The 26,472-nt window shown below is 36.1% G+C and overlaps 1 protein-coding gene across 1 annotated transcript; it reads left to right on the forward strand.

Moving 5' to 3' along the window:
• Nucleotides 1-9,808: 9,808 nt before the first annotated feature.
• On the forward strand, nucleotides 9,809-18,818 carry LOC149070664 (uncharacterized). The gene is made up of 4 exons (XM_089248953.1): nucleotides 9,809-9,910; nucleotides 14,292-14,332; nucleotides 16,497-16,534; nucleotides 17,811-18,818. Exons 2-4 carry the CDS (start codon nucleotides 14,311-14,313, stop codon nucleotides 18,255-18,257), a joined length of 507 nt encoding a protein of 168 aa, XP_089105079.1. The 5' UTR covers nucleotides 9,809-9,910; nucleotides 14,292-14,310; the 3' UTR covers nucleotides 18,258-18,818.
• Nucleotides 18,819-26,472: the final 7,654 nt, after the last annotated feature.

Genomic DNA, 26,472 nt, shown 5'->3' on the forward strand with positions numbered 1-26,472 from the left:
CTGCACGTCTCAATTTATTTCGACCCACGGAGACGTTTTCTTGCTTCCAAACACAAGCAGCTCATTTCTTTTGATGGACCAAGGTGTTGTCGAATTGAACATTTAAAGTGTTTGGAACGTGACTTTCATTTGCACAGATTTTAGAGAAAAGTTTTTTTTAAGGACCCCATTTCAGTCATAAGACAAGTCAAACTTTAAGAAGTTACAGAAAAGTAGCTTAGTTTTACATCCATAATGAGAAATAAATTATCAGGTGTAATTTTTTGGAAATATTGGTCCTAATTAACTAATATCGTACAAAACCGTACCCCAACTTACATGGTTTTATCGTCCGTCTGGCCTATCGCATAACTTTAGGGTATTGCTGCATTTATCACAAACAGATATTTTATAAATAACTCGTATCAATCAACCAATCATTTTATTTCGCTTATGGGGCCATAATTTCCTCGTTAATGATGGAAGAAACGCGTCACCTATTCCGTCAGCTTGGACATGCTTTATTAACCTCAGTCGTGACAAAACTTTCAACACTTTGCAACAGATGGCTCCCCAATTCGCATCCAAAGACAACTCGGACGCAGCAAATACAAAGGCGAACTCTTCGGACGACCAGACGTAAACATCACACCTCCACGACTCATTCGTGTGAATTCTGACCACGAGGTCCTGATGACGGCTCTCCATTGAAGAGCCGAAACGCGTCGACCATTCGACCAATTGAATTTGTTTGTCTTGAAAACGTGGCAATTTTTGCATAAAGTTAAAAAATATTTTTAATGATATTACTATTAGAGCATACTTTTTCACCATGTAAAAAGTATGAGACCCCTTAAACGTACATACATACGTAATTGAAATTCCTTCATACAGAACAGAACAGACCGAGAACGACCAGGCTCTGTCACTTACGGGATTTTAGCTCATTGCTCCGGAGGGCGCGGTTGCGCCGGAGAAAATTATGAAAGACAAGGAGGGAGAGTGGGGGGTCCCCTTTCGTAGGATACAATAACATTCGTTATACAGATGAACCAAAGTTTTTGAAGCTAACGATGGTTGATTTGATTACGTATAAATCATCAGGCAACGGCTTTGAAAACGACCGCATCACGAAAAAAGCATTAGATTTGATAGAAAGTATATTTTTCCCGAGAGAGATAATTCATGTATTTATATTCTTTGATGATAGAGAGATACCGAATATGCAAAAAGACATTTCTTTTGTTTCCATTAACGTAAGCACGATTCAAGTTTAGAGAGAAACAATTGCATATTATACCCATGCACTTATAAAATACTGCTTAGAATGTTATAGTCAAGAAAGATAAGGACGTATTTAAAACGTGTAGTAAAAGATAAGATTGGTAATTGGGGGGAATTTACCGTCCTCAAGACCTTGAATGTGTTTGTAAACTCCACCCTTGAGGTTTCACGAGTGTTTTTAGATAGAGCGACACATCTGAAGGACGATTGACCTTCCACCCCCCCCCCCACAAAAAAAAGAAAATTACTTTTGTTTCCCTTGTTAGCGAATATAAAGATAATTAATGTTCTGTCTCTCAATGTAAACTCAGATCTTTAGATAACTTCCTTCCGTTAAGTGCCTAAAAATAAAAGAAGACAAATATCCACCTGTTCGCATTTTTTATACGAGGGGAAATAAAAGAACAATATACAGGCCTATTTGCATGAACATCCGAAAGGCCACGAAACAAATGTTTTTAAATTTTTTATCTCGTAATTTCACGATACTATAAACATATGCAGATTAGTGAAATCCTTTCCAGCTATTTTGTTTGTCCTTTTTTGTTGCACTGGTGACTGGATAATATGTATTGTATGAGATGAATATGAAGTGAATTTATAATTTCTTGCTTCCAAAGTGAGAGATTTCATTGCATAAAACACAATAATTGATATGAATTCGATTCAGTTTTTACTTTTCTGCTTGCGAACAAGAAGTATGAGGTTTTCACAGAACACAAGTGATATCTCGGCTAACGAATGCCTCGGCTTACGAATTTTTTGGGTAACGGAGATTTTTTCGTAATTTTTCTTCCTCGGCTAACGAACATTTTCGTTGATATGGATGCACGTGCTGGCATAAAACAGCCGCTTTGTGAGCTGGATTTCGGCACCAATCTTCTCACATCAGGATTACTGTCACTCGAGTCTGATTAACTCATGTCCAGCTCAAAATATTTTTCCAGATGTACGTTCACTTCTCTTTTTGAAAGATTTTGAATCGTTTCATGTAAAATGGAAAATTCATCTAATAGAAAATGCATTGAAAATAAAAGGAGTCTATATTTTCAGAGCACGCGTTCTTTGAGTACGAAACTCTTGGCATAAAACTGCACGGTCTGGACATTCTAGGTGATTAGCCTTTCCATCTTCGTACATCAGACACAGTTATGAGCTGACTGTGTGAGCTGACTACTTTTTTTGCATCTGAAACTGGCTCGTGATCGTACACTTGTGCGAATACCAATTAATTAATCATTAATTCCGCAATTCGATTGATGGATGGATTAACATGGGTATGGATGTAACGAATGTAATAAACTAACGAGTAGCTTGTTATATGACCTCATCATTTAAGAGGACACCTATGAACTCGAGTATGCGTTTTGTCATCACCTGGGTGGTGGTTGTGTACATAATGTAAAATAAAAAGATCTTATTATCAGTATATATCTCATCTTTCTATAAATTCTAATTTATCCAATTTTGAAGTTGTTAATTTTAGCCGTTGGCAATTTTTGACTTTTTTATAGCCTTCATTGTTGCTTAAAAAACTTGTAATACTCAAATTTTGGGCAGCACCTGGAACGAATCGCACGCACGATTTTCCATAGAAACCTATTGAAGATCACATTTTGGTTCACGCACGTGAATCCAGAACGAATTATCTTCGTTAACTGGGTATCACTATAGTTAATAGGCTCTCGTAAAAGAAGGCGAGCATTTGACTTCACTGAAATGAAATTACGTGATGCACACAAATGCCAAGTAATTTTTAGTAGTCGCATGATTAGGGCTAGGACATTTATGCCCTAAAAACGTCTAAAAAGTGCTCTGTAAAAATGCATTTACGCCTTAAAAAAACTTTAAATATGCTCTATGAAACGAAAAATATATCCGAAAAATCTTTTCATTCCTATCTCAGGAAACATTAGTTTTATCAAAAGAATATGATAATGAGAAATGTTGATGCAGTCTAAACTATTTTGAACCATTACTTATTGTATGAATAAGAATTTCTCGTTTTACTAGTCACTGCGAGTATCAGAGAATAAAAAATGTACAGAGGTTGGACAAAATAATGCGAATACCTGTGCAAAAAACAATACTCGAAGGAAACTGTCGTATACGCCCGCCCTCTAGTGTGGAAGAGTTCCACTTAGTGGGAGATAATGTGCATACATTAGTCTAGTCGTAGCAGTGATAGCGTTCGTATGCGATGTATATTGGGGAGTTAAAACTTCGTTATGGCTGACTTTACAGATTTCGAAAGCGGCGTGATTGTGGGAGTCAGTCTTGCCGGGGCCACAGTAATGAAAACGGCCACCCTTGATGGTGTCGAGAGACGTACTGTGTCGATTGTAATGACAGCCTATAGCAAACAGGGAGACATCATGTACCAAACATAACAGTGGCCGAAAATTGAAGACGGCTGTTAGATCCAGAAGGGTTTTAAGGGTTAAAGCATTGGTTTATGTCAGTATTCTGGCTGACCATCTTCATCCAATGGTGAAATATTTGTTCCCTGATTCTCCACCTGTGTTCAAGAAGATAATTCGCCCGTTCACACTACTGCTGTAATTGTCGGAGACTGGCTTGATGAACACCATGATGAACTGCAACACCTTGTCCCCTTATCTTAATATAAGTGAACCTTTGTGGGGTATTTTGCTGGCCAAAATGTGCTGTAGGTTTCCACCTCCAAAGACACGTTCTAAATTAGTGGCATTTTTGCAGGAGGAGTGGCTACGTATTCCCGTGACTGTGGTGCATGACTTGTATTTGTCCATCCCATTACGGATACAAACTGTAATTAATGAAAAAAGGGGGCCAACAGCCTATTAATTAAGATTTTGTCTCATTTCACAGGTGTGCATATTATTTTGTCCAACCCCTGTAGCTTTCAATTCTTTTCCTTTTTTTTTTTTGCTGTTAATATACCAAACACACACACAGAAATGTTTCATTTAAAAACAGAAGGAAAAAAACTTTTTTTTTCGCATCCCCTTGTCACTGAAGACCTCTTTTATGTTTTTTGGTGTTGATGTGCTGCAACAACTTTAGAATCGCGCAGCTTGCAAAACAACATGTACAGAATACTTTCTTACCATATTCAGAATTGAATTCCTTCAGTTTCTGTGAAGTCCTTTGCTTCACTTCTTGCGCACGCGCATGTTTGAGATTTCACAATAATACATGAATCATTCACAATCGATATAAAAATTACAGTATTTACAGTTACTATAAGAGTAACTTTCGAAGAAATAGAAAATATTGAGGCCCTATGGTTTTTATCTGGACCTGCTCGAATTTGATCATATCCAGTGATGGCAATCTCATTAAGCCAAAAGTTCCGTCATTATTTCCCTTTTGAGTCACTCCTCCCCCCACCCCACAAATACAGAATTAATGTGCTGCCATCTATAGGGGAAATATCTAGTTGAGTAGTTGGCTTTAGAAAGGTATTGCAAAAAAAAAAAAAAAAAAAAAAAAATTAAATAATTCTTTATATATTTGATAAAATTTCTCAAACTTTCCCACGAACGCTAAAACGTTTTCCCCATGGACCAATATTAGTCATTTTTTCCACGAGTACCCATCACCGATTCAGATGATTAATCTATTTACAGCCACATACCAGTGTCGTTGAGGAGTTAGTATTTTTATGCTCTAAAAATCCAATATCGTTGCTGATTGGTTGAAAAACCTGAATTTCACGGATTTTTCACCAATCAACAACGATGTTTAATTTTTACTGCAAAAAATCCTAGCCCCAAATGACACACTCTAAAGCTAAATATTTATTGCGCATGATTTTCAAAAGGGTTGCTAAGATTATCAGTTGCCGGGTATATTTCTGGTGTTTGGAGGGAGTTTGACTCTTTAATGAATGTCGTAAATGGCTCAGGTTGGTGGGAGGGGGGGGGGGGTTATGTTTTGGAGGCTTTCGCGAATAACGGTAAAGAAGAAGAAATACTTCTCGTCCGAGGGGAGAGCCGAAAAAACCAGTCTAAAGCGGAATTGGAATAGCTGGGGAAAATTTATTTGTTTATCAAAACTATGAAGTATGCAAAATATGCCTTAAAATTTTGAAAATGTGCTCTATCACGTAAAAATAGCGGAATATGCAAAAAAAAAATCAGACATAGAAATCTGAGCCCAACTCATGATACACCGACTAACGCTCCAAAAAATACTTCATCGCGAATGACTTTCCATTACACTGATTGAAATTCGAATAAAATGGGTAGAAGCAAGCGCATGTATTGTACAAAATACACTTCTCGTCTTCTTTTTTTTCCTTCCTAGATCTTATAGGGATCTCCATCGCGAATCACGGCTCACAATTTGCGACTCCATAATGAGTCACCATTGGTAATGGACATGGTGTACAAACACAAATACCATAATAGGCAAATTGCCCAGCGAGGTGGCTAAAAAACATGCTCATAAAAATATGCGTCACAGATAAAAAAAAATACAGCAACCCAATATAGAATCATATATCGCTAAAGAAAGAACTAATAACTAATACTATATATTACATTTCCTATAAAAACGATTATGGTTGCCTTATATGAATATGCATTATGCATGCATAGCTTCTCGATTTATCGTACTATGTTGATCATATTTCTTTTTAAACGTATAAATTGTGTTAGACCCCCCCCCCGTCCCCGGGATTAAACTGTTCTATTTATTTATAACCCTTTCAGATAAAAACTGTCTGCAACACAACCTCTGATAGTCCCTTACTGAACGATACTGGTGTCTCCTTGTCGAAGCAGGTGAGTGACGGTGTATTAGTAAATCATGGTTCCTCCTATGCATCCCGTTGAAAACTTTAAATACTTCGATCATATCCCCGCGACACCTGCGTTCCTCCAATGTAAACATATTTAAGAAATTAAGTATATCGTCACAGCTCAAGCCTTGCGTGCCTCCGCATCGCCATCAACCAAGTGTATGTCCCTTTCTCTGTAGGTAGTCTGCAAAACCTTACGGCATACTTCAGTCCAGGACGAACTAAGAATCGGCGTAGTGTTGGCACTGCCTGCACAATCGGACATGAATGTTGCTGTTTTGTGAACGACATACTAGTCAATCACGTATACGCTGATAAGGTGCATTTTGATTATATCAACCCTTTGACAGAGCAAAAAATTTTTTTTCTTTGATTTTCGACATCATTATTATTATTTTTTTCAGTTAAGGTAAAATTATTATCTGAAACATAATCTAAATACCCAATTTTTACTGTCATATTACTATTCCATTTTTCATTCTCATCTATTGTATAGATTAACGGTTTGGGGGAGTGACTACATGAGTACGTTGCGACCCATCATCCAGACCCAAAAGAAAATAATCCGATCATTATTTGGCAATTATTCACCTCCGTCATTCGATTTCTACCGGCAAATTAACATACTCCCACTGCGGTTTTATACTTTTATAATTCGATTCTCCTATTTACTAAAAAACAACTCAGTCTTCCCCTTAATTTATCAAGGACATCAAATAGATATAATAACATTCTAAATATTCCCTTAATACATAAAACAGTGAACAGAAACCATTTTACATACCTTATGAAAAACTACCGCATGATATTTTATTTTTTCCTCTTTCTTCCATACCATTACTGAAAAAACGTTTAAAAATTGTTTCTTTCAATATCTAACATCAACGATCATTTTTGAAAAACAAAAAGAAAAAACAACAACAGAGCTCTAATCGGTCCGTAATAAATCCAATTGTATCAATGTCCAAGCACACTTCCACTGCTGTTTGCCTCCAATTGTCCAAGTTGCTAAACAATTTTCTCGCATCATTCTAGCATTTCATATTCTTCGTTCGTAATGTATATAAAAGTATACTGTATATTTGAAAATGCCGTACTGTATTCTGATTGTATGTATCTGCTCACGGATGCAGAATTATTTCGATGTATTTATCAACCCTTTTCTTTTTTGTTTATCTGTTTATTCTGTCCTTGAAATTGCATTTGTCAATACATTCATCGATACAGATCCAGGATCTCTTGATGAATTTGTTTCTCGCATTATTATGTACAATTCCATCATGTTAATAAACTTTACAAAAAATAATAATTTATTTTAAAACATATTTATCGAGGAATCATCATTACCGATATTATACCATGGCAATTTACCACTATAGTTAGGTCGGTAAACTTTCTCTCTAAAGAAAGTCGTGGTATGCTTCTGACCTCGTCTCGACGGAAGCGACTTTTCGGTGAGAAAAGTTCATTGAGACGCCATCTCTTGTTGCTCAAGACACAGCACCATCACGATCGTTGAATACTGCCAACCAACCATTTTTTATGACCTTTAAAATTACTAAACTTTAGCACGTTATCTACATTTTATTGAAAACAATATATTTTCATACATCACTATTATTTGCTTTTATCAATTGTTTAATAAAGTTTTTTTTTTGTAAAATAGATCGTTTATTAAAAATTATAATTTCGATTTCAATTAGGCTGTATTGACTTTTAACGATGCTTAATTTTTTAAAAATATTTTTAAATATTTATTCTGTTTTTGATGTACATAGTGTTCCTTATTGCAAGAGGGAAGTGTAGCGAGGTGTATACTTCTCGATTTTCGTATGAAGAAAGAATCATCCGATATCAAAAAATGATCCTATACTTGGAATGGACCATTAAAAAAAAATTTCATAAAACGTAGACATTTTTCCCCTTTATATTCACATATACTACTAATCGTTATGCGTTTTTAATTTTAAGAAATATACACTTTTGGAACCGGTTGATTCTCTCCCTGTATATACTAACTCAAGTATTAACTTGATATATTGATCATTGCACAAATAGAATTTGATAATATTACATTGTGTGGTATACATGGTAATTAGTTCAGCTCAGTATAAAGACATTTTTTTTTTAGTTTTGACATATTTAAAAAAAAAGAAATGAATTATTTATTTGGTCGGTCGCAATCCCTTCAGTACATTGACCCACACTTTGGGAACCACTGCTTGGTTGTCTCTTTAATAGGCCTTGAATGTATTTTTTCAGTTAGAACCAATCGAAATTTTTTAATTATGAATTTAGTAAAGTTTTGAATAAATGTTGTAATTTTCGAAAGTGAATAATCTATATGAAAATTACCAGCATTTAAATGACTATTCATTATGGACAGATTTTAATTACATAGGGCTGCGTGAATCGATAAAATATTTTTAAGATGGTCACTTATTTGAAATGCTATACTTAGAATTTAATTTTAAAACATCTAATTGGTTCCATCAAATGAATCAAAATTAGTTATGAACGGATTGATCCAGTCGATTAACTCCATTAAATTTTTTTAACTGCGATTAACGATTGATCGGGGAGCAGCCCTACTTATAATCCATCCATAATGCAAGATCTTTTAAATCACTGATCTCTCATACAATTATCAAATAATTATTCTATATATAATTACTCTTGTCTTACAGATACTTTTAGTTTTTAATTACTGGTATTTAGGTCTTTAAACTAAAATAAAACGCAGAAAATAAAAAAGAAGGTAGGACAAAAGTTTGCCAAACATACAAACAAATAAAAACTGACAGAGATCATAGGTTTTGGCAATTATTATTTATTATTAATTATATAATTTGATAAGTATACTATTTTTGTATATATTATAAATGGTTCTTCTCTGATTTTCGTACATAGTGTTATCATACGCTCGTTTAATTAATATTTTAAAACATAGAAAAGTTTTTATAAATAAAACCAAATGGAATTTGATGTTTTTTAGAGAAAACATCGTAATGTTCCATCCAAACCCTAAAATATTATAAAAACGGCTGTCATTTCTCGCAGATAATTATTAGTATTTAAGAGGAAATATATTTTATTTAAAATATAGCAATCGGTGATGTAGCGTATTGTCATTACCTCAATCATTTCCTTGATAATAATCACACTTGCGCGTCTGTGAATTAACCTGAATTCCACGAATTATCAAAAGAGGAGTAATAATGATGATAATAGTGATATCTGACATCTAATTGAATATTGTTTTGTCATTTGATTTGACAGTTTCGTACGTTACACTGTATAATGAACAACACAAAGAGTGAATGAAAAAGAATTTCTTTGCTTTTTCAGCTTAAAATAATAGAAATACCTCTTTTAAAAAGAAGATGAGCGAAAGTATGTTAATAATGGGACCACAGAGAGAGGAAAGAAAAGAGTTTTTTTGTGTCTGGGGGTTTTTGAGATGACACTGGTCAACCTTGAAGCATCAACCACCATATTGTGCCGTGTAATTTCCATCATCATCAAGAATCTTTCAAGAAGAAGATGAAGACTTTCTTATTGGCGGAGGGAGGTATGGTGCGGATGGTGGCAAGACCAGAAACAATCCGTCTACTTCAATCTGGTTAAACCGTTATGTGTTCCTGTGACACACTTTTGCTCGCGTGTTCCACCTACTAATCTCACTCTCATTGGCGAGGAATTCAGTGACGTCACTTTCTTTGGACACCCTGTCAGTGGTTTACTTTCACTGGACGCAGGCGAATTAGCCGCGTATAAATTAGACGGCGCGAACGTCAAACTTTCAAACTTTCTCCGGTATCATCTTCTTCGAGTTCTCTTTTGGAATTTGCGTGGCGATACGTAAGTCTAGAATTTTCCATCGATATTCTTCTTAAATGATATTTCATTGAGTTCCTCTCTTGTATAAAGAGGCTTTTTTAAAACATGATTTATTTGCCAACAATTCTTTAATTTGATTTTAATATTAAAAAGGCCGAAATATATTTTCTATAGAATTAGTAGATGTTGAAAATTAAATTTGACAATTTAAAAAAAAAGAATAATTATCTCAGAGTGATTGATTCACAGAAAATTATAATTGGGGGTAACAGTTAACATTTTACAAGCCAAATTCCCACATGGAATAAGTTTTCATAATGTTTTTCCCTCCTGATTCTTGAAATTAGAGATAAAAAATCTAAAAAAACTCATGACTCTTTTCCTGCGTGCTTTTTATGACTTTCCCATGTCCAAAGAAATAAAAAATAATAATAAATTAAAAAAAATTAAAAACTGATCGATTCAAAAGAATTAAATTTATGACATAAGTGCTAAATCGGATGAATTTTTGGTTTTGTAAATCAAATTCAGCTCAGCATAATATCCGGAAAATAGCTGTTTCCTTCCTTCAAATTCAACTTCTCATACCTTCGGGAAAAAAATCAGATGCTTTCATGATTTATTAACGAGCTACTCTTCAATTTGCTATTAATATTAAAAAATTCTAAATTTATTTTCTATTGTAACGGATGATGTTGAAAATTAAATTTGAAAAGAAAATTAAAAAAATAATAATTATCTCAGAGGGTGACTGATATTCATAGAAAAAGATAATTGAAGGGGGAGTTGCATTTTACAAGCCGAATTTAGATTTTATGTCTTTTTTTTATAATTTTTTTTCTTTTACTTCCCCTTCTGATCGTTTAGTTTAGATATCAAACAAAAAGCTCATGAAAAAAAAAAAATTTTTCTCCTCTATGTGTTCTTGACTTGCCTACGTCCATAGAAATAACATTAAAATTATAAAAAAAATTTAAATTTTATTCTTCTCTCTAAAATATGGGATTGAAGAAAAATAAATTTATGCCGTAAGGCGCTGAAATTAATCAGTTTTTATTTTTAAAAGTTAAATTCGGAATCTCATCAGGAAAAAAATTAAAGCGTTCTCACATGATTTAAATACAAGCTATTCTTTAATTTGCTATTTATATTGAAAAACCTGAATTTATTTTCTATAGAAGTAGTGTTGAGAACTAAATTTGAAAAATTAAAAATAAAATAATTATCTCAGAGTGACTGATTCGTAGAAAGAGGATAATTGAATTCATTTTAAAAGCTGGATTCACATTTGGATTTTGATTTTCTTAATTTTTTTGCTTTTGTTCCCTTTTCTGACCCTTCACTTTAGAGATATCCACCGAAAAATTCATGAGCAAAGTTTTTCCTACATGTTTTCTAGGCATGCCCATGCCAGTAGAAACAACATTAACCCTTAAACGCATAGCTTCCCATATGTGAATAGATTTCGTTAACCCTCTTTGGTTAACCCCCATAAAAAAGGTTTTAGAAATATTTTGTTTAGAAGATACGCGTGTAAATGGGCGCAGTTTGCATATTTTTAATTGAAAATGTCAGCACGACAATTGAATTCAATTAATTGGAGTGGCTTTTTTAATTAGCTAAAATAGTTAATTAAGGGTAAAATATATGGTATGCCTTGATTTTAATGTTATTTACAGATATAAAATCTTGCTTTACAAAGTTGAATAGTTATTACCTCGAATTTTATTTTCGATTCCCCCAATTTGGTGCGATTTTATAAATCTCTGATAACGTAAAATATTTCAGCAGCTCTCGAAAAATGACACCATACATAGAGGGTGAAACGTTCATAACTGCAGTTGATAGAAATTCATAATTGCCTTTTAACAAATGGGGAGATACGTTTGCAATCCGAATTTTTTCTTACTATATTTTGAACCATAAAGAAGGTAGTTTGAAAATTAATATTACTTCATTACATTTATTAATTGTATGTAGTTGTATTGTATTAATTGTATTGTAGCGTTGTGTTTGTATTTGTATTTTATGCGCGAATTTCAAAACTTTGCACGCCTTTAATAAGACCCTGTATATAAGCAGTACAATTCGAAATAGATTTTTCTGAATGATTTTTCCGGCTTTCAATACGTGTCATTAGCTATGAAAAATTATCAGCTCCAGAAAAAAAAAGAACCTTTAAGGGTTAAAATTTTTTTTTTTTTTTTCAAAAATAGGTGATTTAAAAAAAATTAAATTTACGACACTAGAGTGCTGAGAGGATTTAATTTTTTATTTTGTAAATTATGTTTGGAATCTCACACCTTTAGGATAAAATCAACTGTTTTCATGAAGGAAAAATATTTTTTTATAATTAATCAAACCGACGTTTCTAACTGGGAATATTTACAGTTTTAAAAGACTGAAATGAAAAAATAAATTAACTTGTAGAGATTATATTGCTATTGCCATTCATCCAATATTGAGAGCTGAACAATTACGAATGACTTTAAATGAGTAATTTTCGAGATTTGATGCATGCTATTGCATTTCATTTTAATCATGTGATTTAAGATGTTGCCATCAAAACTCAAGGTTCAAATTATAAATCGATGCCATCGTTATAGATATCAATTAGAGGACAGTCAATGAGCATAATAAATTGGTATATGTACTAATATAAAAAATTATATATAATAGAGATCATTGTGCTTCTCCAACAAACATAGATTTTGCTGATGACGGCGTTGGCAGTTGCTCGTAATACAAAAAAAAGTTAATCCCCGCTCTAGCATTCATTAAAACATACATCGTTACAATCTGTGACATGTTTCATTCCACCTCAAAATATACGGACATTAAAAAGCATTCAGCTCGTTCAATTTATCATCAGGGATTCAGCTATCAATGCAAGGTAATGGAAGTTTCAATGCCGAAATACAACTTCGTCTACGATCACCAGCTGGGATTCGACGAGGACACGGCTTCGAACTCCACCGTCTCCACAGTGGTGATCGGCTGAAGTTGGTTTTTTCTGTGGTTCAAAACTTCGAGGTGCGAATGCGAGCCGATCTAGCATTAGTCTCTCCCCATTAGTCTTGCCACCGAGAGAGCAACAGGCCTTACACACAACGATATAATTATTTAATCATTACAATTCACTCATAGTTTCACAAAATTGATGGCAGATGGCAGCACTATAACAAACATTACACAGAAACAAAGTTAACGTTAGATTCACAACACATACGCGCAACATGCCCTGGTTTTTTTCGACCACCTGCTAAAACCTCTTCAATGATACAGAACGGCGGGCCATGATCTGGTTAGGAGGAGCTGGTATTCGAAGCGCAATGGTAAGATGCTCGTCTTCCACTATGAAGGTTACCGTGAAGGTCCGGATTCGATCCCACAAAGCAAATGTTCGATTTTTTTTTTGTATCAACCACATAATGGCTGCAGAGAACTTCTCTCCGTGTTGAATTAAAAGTGATTATTGATATAGTGAGCTCTTACGTATCTCATAGTGCTGAGAAGAGAGAAAGAGAGTAGTATATACGCGGAAAATATTCCAATCAAATATTTTGATGAAAAAAAGTTTCTTATGTCAACAACACATTTCAATATATCAATAATTGTCAAATTCACTGATTATATAAATCAGTTATTACAAGGAATTTTTAAATCATAAATGATTAAAAATGTGTCCCATAAATGATTAACAAATTCATGAAAATCGTAGTATTTGGAATATTTGAATGCGGTCTGCAAAAGAACTTATTCAAACATAAGGGGTGTTTTTTTTTTGGCAGAGGAAAAAATTAGTTAAATTTTTTTCCGATAGAAGGAGCTGTACGAAAGAAAGTCACCGGAAATATGCAAATCCAATTTCTTTAAAATACAGGATGTACGATTAAAAGTTCTTATTTGAATTTTCAAATTACTAGCGATTCTTGAGGTTTTGCTTGTGATGTTGTGACATTGGTGGATGAAGAACTATAGGTGATGTTTTACCTCAGTCACGAATCGCCGGCCGAAGCGTTACAAACGTTTCAGACACAGAGGAGATTGAAGAAATGTTCAAGTCCACTCACACCCACTGGCCTTTCGCATAGCGCCCTCTAACAACAAAAATTGTAACTTTTTTTTAACATAAAATATATATTTTCGTGAGAATAACTTTTTGTGGAATCGCATCAGAATATTGTACACCAATTCTTTTAATTTTTATAGATTTTTAAACTATTTATGATTTTATGGGACATACTGTATATTGATGAGTGAGCATTTCGAGGAATTTCTTTTAACTTTTTTTCACAAAACTATCATAATTGAATAAGAACAGTGTAAAGGCATATTTTTGTACAAGTTCAAAAATTGTAATTTTTGATAGAATTTCGTTAACTATGTTTTATAATTTAAGGTACACTTTCACCCTGAAAATGAAGTTGCTTATCGTTCTTGGTGAGTATTACAAAAAAAAAAAAAATTTGTTTCATTGAATTTTTAGGAAACGTACTGCACATTCAAGGTTAGGAGGACACAATGTTACGCAGAGATAGAAAATGGGCCCACAATGTTCGTTGGAAAGTAAATTAATTCCCCATTTATAAATTCTAATTCATTGTGAGTGAGATTGAAGAAATAGGGAAATAGTGCTCAGAATAGTGAAAGAGTATAACCACGATACATTTGAATATTTCAAAATACCACCATTCTTTTCTCATTCATCCATATTTTTTCTGAACATCGTTTTTGAGCCACCTCGTTGGGCATTTTGCTTGTTTTGTGGTCCTTGTATTTGTATTCTTATAGTCGATAGATCCTGGATCTTGTACAATTTAAGAAAGTCACACTCAGATCGGAATCAAACCAGCACCTCCTAGAGATATAAGGCCTCCGCCAGCACCTCCTAGAGATAGAAGGTCTCCGCAGTCTGCTTGTGACGTCAAGTAAGTAGTCCATTTTCCCTCAGAATATTCAGGGAAAAAAAATTCCCTGCTCGTGCCAGTATCATCGTTGCGAGGAAAAGAAATGATCGGGCTCAGAATTGGTGATTTCTATTCCCCACATCCAATCACCGTGCGGTATTTGTGAGCCAATCAGGAATATTCTACGCCAAAATAAGAAGAAACAAAATAGGATGCTGTGTTTCAAAATGTGGCAAACTTGCTTGGTAGTCTGAATGACATTTATGGCAAACAGTGCAGAGGCCTTCTATCTCTAGGAGATGCTGCTTCCGCACACTGCTGCGTCCGTCCTACTCAGAATATTCAGAGAAAAAAATTCCGCTGCACGTGCTGGTATCTTTGTTGTGGGGAAAAGAAACGATCGGACACAGAGTTGGCGATTTCTATGCCCCATATCCAATTACCACTCGGTATTTGTGTCCCAACCCGGATGATTCTACGCCAAAATAAGAAGAAACGAAATAGGATGCTGTGGTTCAAAATGTAGTTTTACCGGACTACTCTCATGACGTTCAGATGAACTTGACAACTCGTGCAGTAGCCTTCTACTTCTAGGAGGTGCTGATCAAAAACGACCGGATGTTGAAATGTTTCTTTGCCCATGGTGGGAATCGAAGTCAAGCGAGTGTAGTAGGAGACGTGTGATTGCTAAGTTGTTGTCGCGTAGCTTATATTCCGAGATCGAATTCTTTCGATCTTATTAATAAGCCCGGGATTACGCTATTAATGTTCTGTGAAAGTTCTTTGAAAAAACTTGAAAAATGCAACCAATAAGCGTATCGGTTACACACATTCGAGCGAATGTAACATACAATTATTGGTTCTTTTCTTTTTTAAAGTTTTTTTGAAGATCTTTTATCAAACTTTTATAGTATGATTCCAGTCTAACCAAAAATTTATAACAAAATTAGTACTTGTTTTCTCTGAGGACTTATTTTTCATTTGCATATCATCATTCCAGTGTGCGTACGTACTTGGTTCAAATCATTATTAATTAAGTTCATTGACTACGGACCTGGCCTGTTGATGATCCGATATTCGCGATCAACCTAGAATTTTTTCGATGTTGTGTAAACCCGGGATTACACTGTAAAAGTTTGATAAAATATCTTTCACAAAACTCGAAAAAAAAACAACCAATAAGCCAATTGGTTACATTCGATCGAATGTAACCGACACGATTATTTGGTACATTTTCCTAGTTTTATAAAAGAACTTTTACAAATGTTTTATAGTGTAATCCCGACCTGAGAGTACGAACACATAAAGCACGCTGGTTTCCGTTTCTGCAAATCTGCGCCATAACAGATTGGTTAAACACTTAAATTTCAGGTTTTTTTACCGAATTGGTAACAGCGCGGAATAGCATGCACTATGTTCGCACACTAAGAATGAGCGAATGTAACCAATACGCTTTTAGTTGCATTCTTTATGTTTTATAAAATAACTTTAATAAAACTTCTATTGTGTAATTCGGCGTTAGAAAGAAAAAGGGTTGATGTGTATTGTTTTGAGATTTATGCTTGTGGGGCTAATTAGTATTACGATACTTGAGCAACAAACGCCTTGTTCTTTTTTAAAGTTTTTTCTTTTGCAACATTATTTATGGTATATTTTTGTGTATCATGGATAAAAATTGATTATTTCTCGTACTGTAGCCGCTTGCTGCATTGCCCTGGGATCAGCCGCAACTAGGGTGAGTATATATTGATGCGTATTTATCGTAATAATAATTTTATCTCATTTTTTCAAAAGTGAAATTTTTTTACTGTAATTTCTGCGCAGTAATTTTCACTGTAAGTAAGTATGATGCATACAGTAAAACTCGGTTATAACGACTCGTTTGAAACGACAAAATTGCTATAACGTCAATAATTGGTGGTCTGGATTGATTCCTATGGAGAATAGAGTTAATGAACGTTGCTTATATAATGTATAACGTCGGTGGAAAGCAAACGCCTCAGATATAACGACGAATTTTTCGTCGCTTTTCGTATTCGTTTCAATGACGTTTCCCAAGAAACTAGAGCTCATCAGATTTAGAGAATTTTCATCTGTTGTTCCACACATTTATACTTAACGTTGAAAAAAAAGATTTATATAATGCATGTTTTTGATGTTCCGACTTGTTCACTGACATGACCACTATACAAAAAATTTCCATATTTAGCCCTTTTCCGATTATATTTCCCTATAAATAAATGCAAATACAAATTCAACGCCACAACAGGCAAAATGCTCAACGAGGTGGCTGAGAAAAGATGCCCATAATAAATATGGATGTCATATGCTTCAAAAATACAGCAACCCAATTAAAAATGCAATTACAAACAATATATATACACATGTTGAAATATTATACAACGCCCATAAGAATACTTATGGTATAAAAATGCGTCCTGTTTTTTTTTTCCAATGAAGCTTCTTTCAATTCCTAATATTTACTAGAATCAGAAACGAAGTCAATTTCAATAATTCATAAATTGTATAATAATGATTATGACCAAAAAAATATTCATCTCGTACATTTGCTAAGTCTCATTCCCCCCGTCAAATACATTTTAACAGACTTGCTGAGAGAGACTATATTTTTCACCGAAGGTTATTTATAAGCAATGTTTGGCAATTGCGTTGCCATTTGGCGACATGTTTGGCAAGAATCAGGGATGTCTCATAATTCCACTTTGTCTCGATCAAATATGGTCACCCCCAATCATGAAGAAATAAAAATTTCATGCACAGTATTTGATTGCCTCTTATCAAATTTCAATCAAAATAAGACTTCAAAAAAAGGACTTCTTTCGACACAAACCATCATCCTCGGTTGTAGCGACAAAGTTTCGCGGAATCTTTGCTGTCGTTTTAACCGAGTTTGGTCGTAAAAATTTTTTTGTAAGATCATATGTCGCCAGACGATTTGAATATCAATGCATAAATTATTGATGTAAGCGTTTTCGATGGTCTCTTTGCAGTCTAAAAGAGCAGCCTACGAATTACCAGATGGAGTCGAGCTTCTGATCGGATCCGTTCGCACGTCGTTCGTCTGCAGCAGCGACGGATACTACGCTGACATCGACAACAACTGCCAGATATTCCACGTCTGCCAGACGGTTACACACGCCGACGGAACCGCCGAAACCCAGCAATGGAGCTTCATGTGTGGCAACCAGACGGTCTTCAACCAGGCAACTCTGACGTGTTCCTACCCGGAAGACGCTGTCCCGTGCGCCTCGTCCCGAGATTTCTTCTACCTGAATGCTAACATCGGCGCAGGACCAAACGTCCCGTTCCTCACCGACCAAGACGTCGAAAGAGCCAATGCCTTGACACCGAGCAGGCAATACGGCTACCAGCCACCCGCACCAGTAGCTCAACCACCAAGGCAGAGAATCGGAGGAGGAGGAGGATTCAGAGGATAAAATCCACGGATAGCCATAGTTCCTGAGGACTGTTTAGTTAAGTTTGAATACGGAGGGATCTCTTCAGTGACGCCGTGGACTTTCAAATGGAAATAAATATCATCCAAGGTGTCAAACAGCGTCATTTTTTCCCACTTCTACCGAAACTCAAAATCATTCACGCACAGAATATTCTCGAACTTTTCTCACGTAAGACCAGTCCATCGAATCAAGTAGAGGTTAAATATATTTTCAACTTTCTATCTTTTCTACCAGTAGTTTGAAACTTCATCGCGTCACTCGATATGTAATGCATTTTCGGTGCTCTGAGTATGTATGTATAGTCAAAATATCCATTGGGTTAATTATGTGGGCTTGGGATGTATAGGCGTCCGTGTCATTAACAAAATAAATATGTACGCCGTGATTTCTGGGTTTTATGCTTGTTAAAAAGAGCTCCTCTCGGAAATAATGCGCCTATTTGTTTGACACATTTATCCTGTTCATGGATTCCTATGTATATTTTCAAGTATATTGTGTACAGATTAGTTTCTGTTGCCATGAATAAATGAATAGCAATGCAAATTTGAGAGTGGAATGTTTTCTGATTTATTTTTTGATGATACATTACATTGTGTCGCAGACTCTTGCGATTCATTAATCTAAAATCGCGGGTTCTTTTGGAAGAGATTTAACGGTTTTCAGTGAAATGGTTTGTCGAATATATGGCTTTAAATGCAAGGATTTTATGACTTTTTACGCAATATTTGTATCCAACAGACAAAAACGGACAAAACAAAAACACGAAGAAAGTAAAGAAAGAAGAAAAATCACAACTAAAAAAAACACATAATATTGCAAAAACGCATAAAAATATGGTTGCCCATACCCTGAATACAGCGATCCAATAGCAATAAATAAGAAAAAACCTAAAATAAACTTCCCATAAAAATATGGTTGCCGTCCATTCAAGCATGAGTAGTTAACCGATTACTACTACCAAGTTTATCAAATTTTCTTTTAAAGGTGTCTAACGTGAGGGAATTCACGACATTAGAAGGTAAGCTATTCCATGCATTTGCAACAAAACTCCCTGAAACACCTCAGTCTGAAATTGTCCCTAACCAACGGAAAGTGGTCTGAGTTGAAGCATTTAAATGATGGCGTGTGTAACAATATTTCATGATCCATCAGAAGATTTCATTGAAAACATTAAATATTTCTATCATATCTCTATGATGCCTAAGTTGTTCCAAAGAAAACATATTCAATGAATATGTATCTCTTCATAGCTCAAGCTCTTCATACCCTCTGGATCTTCTTGGCATTCCTTTAACTGAGTCTGTATCTTTCTGAAAATAGGGCCTCCAAAACCGCACAGCATATTCCGGGCCAAAGCGAACTAGCCCTCGGAAAAGCGGAAGAATGACTTTAGGAGAACGTGAAGAATGTTTTGAGAATAAAACCGAGCATCCTCTTTATTTTCTTTTTTGACCACCGCTGAACAATGTTCAGAAAACCTAAGCCGCTCTTCAATGAGAATTTCCTTAATCGATGACCCTAGTTGCATCCGGGATAGTGGCACCATTCAGCCCCTTAGCGAAACGCGGGTTGTTGGAGCCAATGCACTTGCCAATATCGAAAAGTCATGCCACATTCATTTTACTTGGGGCAACATAAACCTAAGCACTGATACCTAGGTTATTTTTCCCATGTTATTTATTTGTTCCTATGAACTTATTTGTCCATTCCGTACTCAGTGAAGGTGATAAAAATACCCGAATGTGCATTCGGTTTTCTAACATTATCCGCCATTTTAATAAGCAGCGTCCACTGTATAAACTAGGATTATCTTATTCCATCCCATGAGATTACCCCAAGAGTACTCAAATACTCGGAGTTAATTCTTAAAACGAAAATACGTAATTTATTTCGCTTGTGGATTCTTCTAAGAACGGATTCCGCCAAGCTTTCCAAGAATTTTATCCCCTGAATTTCGTCAGTCAATGACAAAGGATTTACGGCAGGAATTGAAAGAAACAATGTAGTCGTAGTTCATGGATTAGTGAGAGAGAGAGAGAGAGACCAGCACCTTTAATCATACTGGATTACTAGCATTAATCCTTTCAGTTGGAGGTGGGGGGGGGGGCATTCATAGTAAACACAGGGTCTCCCATAAATTCGTAAACAGTTTCAAAATTCATAAAAAACGAAGGAATTAATATATTTGAGAAAGAAAGAGAAAGTGTTTTTTTTGGAAAAAATAATAATTCTCACGATAAGGGATTTTTTTTGGGAAAGAAAAAAAATTAGTTCAATGTTTTGTTGATAGAGAGCGCTGCCTGAAAGAAAATGAACTAGAAATATGCAAATCAGAATCCTATACAATGCCGAGTGTAACGATTAACACAGCTCATTTCTGAATTTTCCTGTTCCTGGCACTTACATAAGGTTTCCATTGTGACGTGGACATTGGCAGATAAAGCGATATTGGTGGAATTGTTTCACCACAGCTTTCCTAAATCTTTGCGAACGTTTCGGACACAGAACAAATTGAAGAAAGGCTCAGGTCTAATCAATCTGGAACTTTGTACAGCACCATCTATCGGCAAAAATCTGAACTATTTTCTTTCCTAAATCACAAGAAAAACGAAGTCTGAAGTTTTTTAAACGTGTGGGCGCAGAAGAGATTGAAGAAAGGTTCGGGTCCAGAATGTTGTGGAGTGGCTTCTATTGACAGAAATGTGAACTAATGTTTCTCACGCAAAAGAAAATTTCTTTTTTGCGTAACTTCAACCGTTGAAGTTATTCTCTTAGTTGAAAGAAAAGTCATTCGCACGAGAGACTTTCCTTGTGGAAAGAAAGGCAAAAGTATTAGTTCAAGTTATTGTCGATAGAGGGCACTGCCCAAAAGCAATCGCACTGATTCGACCCGAATCAAAGCTGTATTAAAGAGCTTCTTAATACAAATTTGACCCGATCTTTCCCCAATGTTGTCTGTGTCCGAATTTCATCAAAGTTTAATATTTCATAATATGAAGATATCTTAACCTATAAGTAATTCAAGTTATGGGCAAAAACTACACACAAAATGCGCTCGTTCATGTGATAAAATAATCGGATAATGAGCATGAAACATGCGAGAAGCTTCTTTCTGTGTAATTCCTGTACAGTGCTGCCATCTGCCACGTATTTTTCAAACTATGAGTGAAGTGTAATGATTGCAGATTTCCCCCCTGCAGAACGGAGTGCGCCCGGTTTACTACCTTGTTAATTAGGCCCGTGGTACATATGCTACTTAGTAGCGACATCATGGGCCATATGGTAGTTTGCACAAGCACTGTATTCCCTATTTTACTGAATTCTTACCCAAAATTATCTTTTCCATTATTTCTATTAGTATCTGTTTAGCACGCGGTAACTCAGGTCGATAAAAGATACTCACCTGAAGTATCAAAGAGAGCATGTTTAGATGTACCGCGAGTTCGATACGCGATTCCTCCTTTTCAGAAAATTTCCTGACACAGGGGTACCGCAGAAACGGTGACATGACCACAGAAAAAGATTGCTCGTAGGGAGTCCGAGGTTAGCGCACCAACCTACCGGTGAGTATGGAAAAAAAGGGAGGATGGGTGCCGTTTGGAATGGGGTATGAATTGTTAGCCCTCGTGTGCAGAAAATGACCGAGGCACGACAAAAATGACCAAATGATCAAAATATCTGTTTATTCATTGGTTTGCTTCATTCACCCATTTAAGAATTTAGAATAAGATGTTTTGTATTTGCTCTTATATATAAGATAACTTTGACAAGTTATTCTTAATATTCAAGAATATTTTTCTTGAATCGATTTCAGTTGAATCACGATTCAAAGCCAACTCGAAACAGATAATTTCAATCATCCCCTTAAAATTTTTTTTTGGGACGCCTGGAAGAGATGATTCTTCTCTCTCAAGTCATCTTCATAATCATTAGGTGGAAGTGGTTGCTGTAAATATATGAGCGTACTTACAGTTGCCTTTACCTTTACTCCAGGGGCTCCCAAAGCGTGGGTTGCGATCCCCCGGGGGGTTGCGTTAATGAACATGTGGGGGGGGGGTCGATAGAGATTCATTAAAATAAAAACGAAACAATAAGAAATTTATTTTTCTCCAAAGTGAATAAAAATATGACAAACCAAAAAAAAAATGGCTCTCAACTCAGCTTAACAGATAAGTACCATACATGTATCATACAGGGTGTTTCAAAAAGAATCACCCGATTTGAAACGCGTATATTACGAAAAATATTGAACATAGACACTTATAAGATTAATTTTATATTACGTGGCTAATCATAAAGTTTTTTTACAAACCAAATAAAAAGGACTCAATATGTCCGCCTTGGGATGCACGGCATATGTCCAGGTCAAATCCGCGCCAAATTTTTGCGAGCATGTTGCATCCACTGCGAGTGGATTTCTGTGGACTATGTGCGAAACTCTGTCGGATGCTCTCCACATTTTCGTCTGACATGCGGAGACGGCCAGGGGATTTTCCTTTACACAGACAACGCGTGTCTCGGAATTGTTTATACCATCGCCTAATGCTTTGAGCGTTAGGAAGTTCAACACCAGGGTATTGTCCACAAAAAGCACGAATGAATGAATGAATGAACGCCAGAACTTTGCCAGTGGGCTTATCCCGTTGCCGAGATCTCTTCCAGCCCAGCTTCGTCGCAGAGTCTGGAACACTACTTTGTGTCAAAAAAAACAAAAACAAAAAAAAACACACACAACCATACAAACTTTTTTACAACATATTTTCCCCGGACAATTTCCGCGATTAACAAATTTTGTGGTGATTACAGACGAGATGGGATTGGGAGTTGGAGAAAAGTTTCGGGGTTTCGTGAAGACGGAGAATGTACACATATTAGGATGAAGGTACATTATACTAGCAGTTGAGCCCCCCCCCCCCATGCCATCTAATCCGTTATCTTACACTTGCCGTATTATGTACACAGGATACAAAAAGAAAAAGAAATGAGAATCTTATCTACTCAATAATATAAAATCACAAACTCGGAAAGGGCCTGTTTCTAAGCAACCGAAATTAGTGACGATTTTATGTTACGGAAATGGGTGACGTTTTTGTGCTACGGAAGTCGGTTACGATTTTGGGTCAAGTATTCCTTTAACTCTAGCATATATCGGGACCCATTTGACCCATCGGGATCATGTTATGTGCATGTACCGAGAGTCTCCCACATCTTACAGCAGGGCCCCTAGGCAGGAATTTGGATGGCGAGCCCCCAAAGCAGCTTTTCAGGGGCCCCCCCTGTGGTTAATTTATAGTGTGAAAAATCAAAAAGTGATGAGAATCGTTCCGGCCCCTGTCAGCCCTGCTCTTGTGGGTGGGGGGGGGGGGTTCATGCCGAGAGAAATGTATATGTATAATATGCATATAACACCAGTGCTCCAAACACACAGGGTCGGGTATCCGGGGGGGGGATTGCACGTATACCTTCATGGGAAAGTTAAAAGTTTTCATTTCCAGGGGTCCTTGATACATCTCATTGTTTTCTTGCTGCTTTAACGTTGAAAAATTTTTCGATAGCGGAAGCCCAAGATATATCCAGTCTGGGGGCCCCCATAACATTTTCGAATTTGGTGACGGGTAATTGCGTTGGGTGGGCCTGGACTTTATTCGTTGGTAAAACGAATACAAATGAAAAATTTTCATGGCACTCGCAGCGGGGGATGACCGACAAGCTTCCAAGTCGGGGGCCCCCAAGCTTACAGGTTTCATTTTGGGGGCCCAGGATGAATCTCATTCTTTTCTGTTGTAGAATTTGCAACAGCGGAAGCCCGAGATAAAGTCAGTCTGGGACCACACTAAAGGGATGCGAATTTGTGTACCGGGTAATTTGGGGGCCCTGGATTTTATTCGTTGGTAAAACGAATACAAATGAAAATTTTGCATGACAGTCGCAGAGGGGGATGAACGACAAGCTTCCAAGTCGGGGGCCCCATGTTTACAGGTTCCATTTTGGGAGCCCTGGATGAATCTCATTCTTTTTTAGACCGAGATAAATCCAGTCTGAATTCCCCACTAAAAATCTGCGTATTGTGTCCCCACCACTGACCACTGGATGGGGGCCCTGGATTTTATTCGTTGTAATATTGATAAAAATGAAAAATTTTCGTGGCCCCTCACAGGGGGTGTCCGACAATCTTCCAGGTCAGGGCCCCATGGAAATGTTGACAGGTTGGAGGCCCCTGTATGTATTTCATTGATTTTTGCTGTTTAACATTGTAAAATTTGCAACACATCGGTAGCCCGAGATATATCCAGTCTGGGGCCCCCTAAAATTCAGCGAATTAAATTTGGGGACCCCCATGTTGAAATTTTCTGGGGGTACTTGATGAATCTCATTTCTTTCTTGTTGCTTTATCATTGTAAAATTCGCTTCTTCAGTAAGCTGGTGCGTTCACACGTCGCACGCTGATGAAGTGGGACGAAATAAACAAGATATGTTGTGAAGAGAAAAGGGGGAAAGGGGGTTGCCCCCCTAGTTGTGAAATATAAAATATCCATCGGAGCGAGTCATCTCTCTCGCTTAACACCTTATTGGTGAGTATGGTGATAACTTGATAACTACTGTAGTTTGATAACTTGCGGACTAGAAGTCAGCATCAGTTTTATTGGGTCGAGTTCACTTGCTCCAGTGGATTTAATGAAAATATACAAAATACAATTATTGTGTGGAGGAATATATACAATTAGGGATCACCCGTGCCATCTGGCTTAGCCCCTTATTCGGTGAGCAACATGAATACGACAATATGAGTACGCACGTGTGTTGTGTACATGAAATGCATGAAGAACTTGAATAGAAGGAAGAGAAATACACATTTATATACATGAATATATAACTGCCAGTTCGAGTCGTCTCGCCCTAACCCTATTTTGGTGAGCAATGTGGGCTTGGTTTAAATGGGGTATTGTCTGGAGAGAGCCTTAGCTAAGGATCAGCTACGGACTTGGTGTTTTGGTTGACTCGCTCTGGCATGGTTATATTTATATTAAAAAAATATATATATACATATATATATAATATAAACTACATGTAATGGTTATTATGAAACCATTCGTGCTGTCCCGCCTAGCACCCTAGCTATAATAGCGGAATGAAGGACACTTGTGGTTATCACATTTACATCATTGTAACGGAAATGTCATAAAACGACAAAAGCACGATGAACAATTGTTAAGGACTCACACTTCGCGAAGCTTAGAAGACGAAACGATTTCTGTTGTGCAGTCGCCATCTTGACAAACACTGAAATGGTGGCCGAAACAGGAGCTTTAGCGCTTCCTGTCGGCAACTGCGTGAAACTCGAGATTTCTCTTTTTCTATCTATACATTATTCGATCAAAATGAATTAAAAGCTGAATAGTTATGATTTTTTAAAGAATCGGATGATATTCTTTTAGAAACACCCTGTATATTGCAATTTTATCGAATTCTACACGTAGAATAACCAATAGATCAAGTTAATATTTTTTACAGACCCGAATGATTCAGAAGGAATTGGAGGATTTTGAAAAAATGAAAAAGTTAGAAACATAGAACGATGAGGAGTAGTGTGTATCCGCACTTAATATTAGGATATGTCTACATTTTATATTATGAACAATTAATAACGTTAGTGTGTCATTTCTGAAGCTCTTTTGATGCAGATGTGAAATTATTGAAAATATTGAGAGGGCTCTTAAAAATATCGGGAAGAGTGAGAGCGGGGGTTAAAAGTTATTGTGGGCATTACATCGGGCACTAGCTATAGTGGAAAATGCTCCTGTATTTGAAAAATAATTTTGCACAACAAAACAAGGGTGGCCGTGGCAAAACCATGAAAATTTAAAATTTGTTTCATCTCTATACATACTACACAGGTACATGAATGCATAATAATTACATGGATATATACATGGTTGTAGATGGGGTGAGGGAAGAAATATCATAATATGATCGTTCCTCAAATGAAAGGTTATGAATATTCAAATAATATAACAAATTAACTAAAGTTGTTCTTACAAAAGGAATCCGAAAATACTCTTACACTGGGCCCTGCGTTTGGTAATGGTGACCAATTGGTTACCCACTCTGCACCCTTAGCGCAAGATAGGCATTCCGTCCAACTTGCGAATCTGTTGATGACATCCTCCGCAGAATTCAAAGCTAAAAAAAATGT

Source organism: Pholcus phalangioides, unplaced genomic scaffold (assembly GCF_987345545.1).
Source record: "Pholcus phalangioides strain wild (caught in Gottingen) unplaced genomic scaffold, Ppha-v1.0 ptg000021l_1, whole genome shotgun sequence".
Lineage (NCBI taxonomy): Eukaryota > Metazoa > Arthropoda > Arachnida > Araneae > Pholcidae > Pholcus > Pholcus phalangioides.

What these genes read in the sequence shown, in the direction of transcription:
- LOC149070664 (XM_089248953.1), top strand. Translation starts at nt 14,311, where the DNA reads ATGAAGTTGCTTATCGTTCTTG. An exon ending in GAAGTTGCTTATCGTTCTTG is followed by an intron (nt 14,333 to 16,496) that starts GTGAGTATTACA and finishes CTCGTACTGTAG; the next exon opens with CCGCTTGCTGCATTGCCCTG. An exon ending in TGGGATCAGCCGCAACTAGG is followed by an intron (nt 16,535 to 17,810) that starts GTGAGTATATAT and finishes GTCTCTTTGCAG; the next exon opens with TCTAAAAGAGCAGCCTACGA.